General features: G+C 41.5%; 1 protein-coding gene across 1 annotated transcript; it reads left to right on the forward strand.

Annotated features, from left to right (window-relative positions):
• The first annotated feature begins 410 nt into the window (after positions 1-410).
• Positions 411-1379, forward strand: LOC101353280 (olfactory receptor 5B12-like). The gene has a single exon (XM_004389348.3). The coding sequence runs from the start codon at positions 426-428 to the stop codon at positions 1377-1379; it is 954 nt and encodes a 317-aa protein (XP_004389405.2). The 5' UTR covers positions 411-425.
• The last annotated feature ends 5296 nt before the right edge of the window (positions 1380-6675 follow it).

The raw sequence follows: 6675 nt of genomic DNA on the forward strand, positions 1-6675 counted from the left end.
TTTCTGTGGCTTAAGCTTTCTATATGTCATTAAGAAATACAGTGTATCAGTGGATAAGAATGCTTGCAAGACATGGCAATTAGTGAAAAAGAGTCCTTCTGGTGTGGTATAATATGTACTCCCAAGTATATCATATGCCAAGCAAGGTGGAATGTTCCCCGAAGTCATAATCTGGATCCCTATGGCAACCATGTAAGCAGAGACATTCTAGTGCCTTTCCATGCCAATTCCAGATGAATGACCTCTCTCACTGTCCCTGCCCAGAATTCGGTCCATCTTCTCGCACACAGGATCCTGCCCTGGACAGGAAGCTCGTGTACGTGAGCAAGAGACTCTGGCCACACTTCATTTTAATCGTAGCATTCAAACAGCATTATCTTGTGTTTTCTCATCTTGCCATAGGTGCCTCACATGATGATTCACCAATGACTTTGATGGAGAACATCTCAGAGGTGACTGAATTCATTCTTGTGGGGCTAACAGATGCCCTAGAGCTGCAGGTCCCTTTGTTTTTAATCTTCACTCTCATTTACTTCATCACTCTGTTTGGGAACCTTGGGATGATCATACTGATTCTGTTAGACTCTCGTCTTCATACGCCCATGTACTTTTTCCTCAGTAACCTCTCCTTGGTGGACTGTGTTTATGCCTCGGCAGTCATTCCCAAGGTGATGGTGGGGTTACTCACAGGAGATAAGATCATTTCCTACAATACATGTGCTGCCCAGATGTTCTTCTTTGTAGCCTTTGTCATTACTGAAAATTTCCTCCTGACTTCAATGGCCTTTGACCGCCACGCAGCCGTGTGTAAGCCCCTGCATTACACCACCACCATGACAAGTACCGTGTGTGCTCTACTGGTCACTGGCTCCTACATCTGTGGACTCCTGGAATCTTCCATCCACGTTGCCTTCACATTCCACCTCTCTTTCTGTCATTCCAATGTGATTAATCACTTTTTCTGTGACATCCCTCCACTGCTGGCTCTCTCTTGTTCTGATACTTACACAAATGAGATTGGGCTCTTCACTTTGGCAGGTGGCACTATAGCTTTCGCCGTCTTGGTTATCTTGAACTCTTACCTGTTCATTTTTATTGCTATCCTGAGAATGCACTCAGCTGAGGGACAAAAAAAGGCTTTTTCCACCTGTGCTTCCCATCTCACCACTGTTTCCATCTTCTATGGGACAATCATCTTCATGTACTTACAGCCAACTTCCAATCATTCCATGAACACAGACAAATTGGCATCTGTGTTCTATACTATGATCATCCCCATGCTGAACCCTCTGGTCTACAGCCTGAGGAACCAGGAAGTCAAAAGTGCATTCAGGAAGCTTGCTGAAAAAGCAATGTCTACGTTGGGCTTAGCCTATTAATTAGAAGCAGCATGCAAACCACGTAAAGCTTCTATTGGGCCTCTACCCTGTCACCATCAAGACAATTCTAACTCATGGCGACCCCATGTGTGATTTCTCTCAGCTATTCCTTCCCCCAGGATGTCTATTCATTCTTTGGGAATAGCACTAGGTGAGAGTAATGCTGGCTATGATGCTTAAGATTATGTGTCTACTTGGCTGGGCTATGATTCTCAGTGGTTTGGCAGTTATGAAATTATGTCATTTGGCAGTTATATAATGATTTAATCATCCTTCATTTTGTGATCTGATGTAATCATCTTTCATTTTTGCAAAACACTGATTTTCACTTAACGACCTGCTATTTGCAACCTAACCATGTTGATAAGTGTTGTTGTTATTGTTGTTAGCTGCTGTCCAGTTGGTTCCAACTCATAGCAACCCTATGTATAACAAAAGGAAACACTGCCTGGTCCTGTGCCATCCTCATAATTGTTGTTATGTTTGAGCCCTTTGTTGCAGCCACTGTGGCAATCCATCTTGCTAAGTGCCTTCCTCTTTTTCCCTGACCCTCCACTACCAAACATCATGTCCTTCTCCAGGGACTGATCACCCCGGATAACATGTCCAAAGTGAGACATAGTCTCTCCATCTTTGTTTCTAAGGAGCATTCTGGCTGTACTTCTTCCAAGACAGATTTGTTAGTTCTTTTGATAGTCCTTGGTATATTCAATATTCTTCGTCTACTTCACAATTCAACGGTGTCAATTCTTTTTCAGTCTCTCTTAGTCGTTGTCCAGCTTTCACATGCATATGAGGCAATTGAAACACCGTGGCTAGGGTCAGATGCACCTTAGTTTTCAAGGTGATATCCTTGGTTTTTAACACATTAACAAGTTCTAAACAACTCTTAACCATGCTCTTGCCTCAGGGCTTTTTACTTACTCTTCCTTCTGCTTGGAATTTTCCTTCTCTCCCTTCAAGTCTCTGCTTAAATGTTACCATATCATAGTCACCTCACTTCTTGCTGGACATTGTCCCCTTCTCACTTTGTTCTTCATATTCCTGATCATTACTCAACTGTTATTAGTAGTACTTATGTGTTCACTTGTTCATTTTCTCCGCTAACTAGAATGTAGACTCCACAAGAGCAATGACTTTCCTGCTTTACTAAAAACTTTATCCCCAGTACATTGATTATGTCCTGGTACATAATCAATTCTGGTAACTTCAATTCTTACACTTCTTTGGGAAATTTATTCCTCAGTATTTTATTCCTTTGGATGTTATTTTAAATGGAGTTGTTCATTTCATCTCTCAATTATTCATTGCTAGTGTATAAATTTCAACTGACTTTTTTTGCATATTGATCTAGTATATTGAAATATTGCTGAATTGTGTATGTCTTCTATTTTTAGTGGATTCCTTGAGGTTTTCTGTATACAAGACCATGCATCTCAAAACTGAAAAATTTACTTCTACCTTTCAAATATGGATGCCTGTTATTTCTTTGTCTTGACTAGTTTCCCTGACTAGATCCTTCAGTAAAATGTTGACTAGAATTGACAGTAATGAACATCTTTATCTTATTCATGATCTTAGTAAGAAAGTGTCTTAGTTATCTAGTGGTGCTTTAACAGAAGTACCACAAGTGGATGGCTTTAACAAATAGAAGATTATTCTGTGACAGTCTCGGAATCTAGAAGTCTGAATTCAGAGTGCCAGCTCCAGGGGAGGCTTTCTCTCTCTGTCAGCTCTGGGGGAAGGTCCTTGTCATCAATCTTCCCTTGGGTCTATGTGTTTGTCAGTACAGGATTCCACAGTCCAAAGGATGAAATCTTCTGGCTCTTCTTTCTTAGTGGTATGAAGTCCCTGAAAACTAAATTATGACACAGAGCTGGAAAATTGGTATATCTCTAAGGTAGGATGCTGAAGGTGTATTGCTGGCCTGGCCAGCTGAAGGCAAATTGATTCTGGTGGTGCTTCAAAACAAGTATGGAGAAAAAGGCACTAGCCCAGTCAATAGCTGCCTACTGGGTACCAGAATATGTATTAATTTCCTCAAGCATGAAACTATATCCAGAACAGCAGCTGCAATTGGAGTCACCACCTGGTTAAGTTTCTGACAATCCGTTGTCATTCTCCAAGACCCATCTGTTTTTTGCACAGGACAAATAGACAAGTAGAATGGGAATGTGGTGGGAATCACCATCCTTGTATCTTTCAAATCCTTGATGATGGCAGGAATGGAGTTTATGCATGGTCTCAGCAACATGGACTTCTACTCACCAAGGCTGACTTGGCTACAGCCACTGCTGAGTGTCCAATCTTCCAGCATCAGAGACAACAATGAGTCTTCAATATGGCACCATTCCTCAAGATGACCAGCCAGCAACCTGGTGGCAGATTAATTACTTTGGACTACTTCTATATTGGAAAGGGAAGTGTTTTGTTCTTACTGGAATAGACACATACTCTAGATATGGGTTTGCCTTCCCTGCATGCAATGTTTCTGCCAAAACTACCATCTGAAGACTTACAGAATGCCTTATCCACCATCATGATATTCCACACAGCATCACCACAGATCAAGGGAATCACTTCACAACAAATGAAGTGTGGAAATGGGCCCATGCTCATGGAATTCACTGGTCTTACCACATTCACCATCATCGTTTAGCAGCTGGCTTGTTACAATGATGAAATGGCCTTTTAAAGACACAATTATGGCCCCAGCTAGTGACAATCCTTACAGGATTGGGGCAATGTTCTCCAGGATGCTGTATATGCTCTAAACCAGCAACCAATATTTGGTTGTTTCTCCCATAGCTGAGATTCATGGGTCCAGCAAGCAAGGGGTGGAAATTGAAGTGGCACCACTCACTATTACCCTTAGTGACCCACCAACAAAATTTTTGCTTCCTGTCACCACAACCTTATGCTCTGTGTGCTTAGAGGTCTTAGTTCCAAAGGAGGGAATGCTGTCACCTGGAGACACATCACTGATTCCATTGAACTGGAAGCTAAGAATGCCACCCAGCATGGGCTCCTTATGCCTCTGGATCATCAGGTGAAGAAGGGAATTATCATACGGGTTGGTGTGATTGATCCTGATTACCAAGAGGAAACTGGATAAATATTACCTAATGGAGGTAAAGAGCATGTCTGGAATGCAGGAGATCCTTTGGGCCATCTCTTAGTATTACCATGCCCTGTGATTAAAGTCAACAGAAAACTATAGCAAGTCAGTTCCAACATGATTAATAATGGCCCATATCCTTCAGGAATAAAGGTTTAGGTCACCCCATCAGGCAAAGAACCTCGACCAGCTGAGATGCTTGCTGAAGGCAAAGCCATATGGAATGGGTTGTGGAAGAAGATATTTCTAAATACCAGTTACAACCATACGACTACTTGCAGAAACAAAGACTATAATTGTTATTAGTTTTTCTTCCTGTATGTGTGCATCAAATATTTTGTTTTCTTCACTTATAAAATTGAAGACATAAACACGGTTAGTGCGTTTTCAGTTGTAAGCGTGTTAGGTGTGTAATGTTAGGCACAAGTATGACTTTATAATTGTCTTCATTCAGAGATTATGTATGGTTTAAGGAGATGTGCACAGGTGACAAGTTGACAAAGGGTGGATTGTGATCATTAAAGTTGTGTGTCAGCTTGGCTGGGCAATGATTCTCAGTGGTTTGGCAGTTATGATGTAGTTTGGCAGTCATATAATGATATAATCACCTCCATGGTGAGATCTGATATAATGTGATCACCTCCATGATGGAATCTGCTGGGAGTAGCCAATTAGTTGAAAGGCAGATTTCTTGGAGGTGTGGCCTTCATCCAATATATGTGAATTTTCTGGCAAAACTTGCTGGCTTTTGCTTTGCCCTGCATCCTGCACTCGGCTCATCAGCATCTGATCTCCAGTTCTTGGGACTTCAAACAGCAGCCTGCCGTCTTACATGCCAGTCTTGGATTCATCAGCTGTCATAGCCATGAGTCAGCAGCCTGCCGTCTGACCTGTGGAACTTGGGCTCATCAGCCCCTGCAGCTACATGAGTCAGGAGAAGCCTCCAGTCTGACCCCTGATCCATGGACTTTATAGGCTTCACTGGTTTTGCTTTTCTAGACAAGCTTGCTTACGACAGAAACCATTCAGTTTTTCACCATCAAGTGTGATGTTAGATGTAGGTTTTTCATAGATGTATAAATTCAATGCAATTTCCATCAAAGTTCCAACAGCCTTCTTTGAAGAAATGGAAAAGCCAATCCACAACTTTATGTGGAACTAAAAGGGGCTCTGAATATCCAAGTGTCCTGGATTGAATTGTGTTCCCCCAAAATATCTGTTAACTTGGCTAGGTTATGATTGCCAGTCTTGTACGATTGTCTACCATTTTGTCATTTGATGTGATTTCCCTATGTGTTGTAAATCCTATCACTATGATGTAGTAAGATGGACTAGCAGCAGTTATATTGATGAGATATAAAAGACAGAAGCGAGCAGAGAGACATGGGAGCCTCATACCACCAATAAGGCAGTACCGACAGCAGAGTGTGTCCTTTGGACCTGAGGTTCCTGTGCTGAGATACTCCCAGACCAAGGGACGACTGAGCACAAGGACTTTCCTCCAGAGCCGACAGAGAGAAAGACTTCCCCTGGAGCTGATGCCCTGAATTTGGACTTGTAGCATACTAGAGTATGCGAGAGTAAATTTCTCTTTGTTAAAGCCATCCACTTGTGGTACGTCTCTTATAGCAGCACTAGATAACTAAGATACTTTCTTACTAAGATCATGAATAAGATGGAGAAACAAATCACCAAATTTATACGGAATGGGAAGAGGCCCCAGATGAGTAAAACATTATTGAAGAAGAACAAAGTGGGAGGCCTAACACTACCTGATTTTAGAATCTGTTATATAGCCACCATAGTCAAAAAGCCTGGTACTGGTACAACGACAGATACATAGACCAATGGAACAGAACTGAGAACCCTGATGTAAATTCATCCATCTATGAGCAGCTGATATGATACTGGACAAATGGCCAATGTCCATTAAATAGGGAAAAGACAGTCTCTTTAACAAATGGTGCTGGTATAACTGGATGTTCATCCATGAAAAAAATGAAACAAGATCCATACCTCACATTATACACAAATACTAACTCAAAATGGATCAAAGACCTGAATATAAAATCTAATATGATAAAGATCATTAAAGAAAAAATAGGGACAATGCTAGGGGCCCTAATACATAGCATAAATAGTATACAAACCATAACTAACAATGCACAAACACCAGAA

The sequence above is a fragment of the Trichechus manatus genome, unplaced genomic scaffold (assembly GCF_000243295.1).
Source record: "Trichechus manatus latirostris isolate Lorelei unplaced genomic scaffold, TriManLat1.0 scaffold00240, whole genome shotgun sequence".
Lineage (NCBI taxonomy): Eukaryota > Metazoa > Chordata > Mammalia > Sirenia > Trichechidae > Trichechus > Trichechus manatus.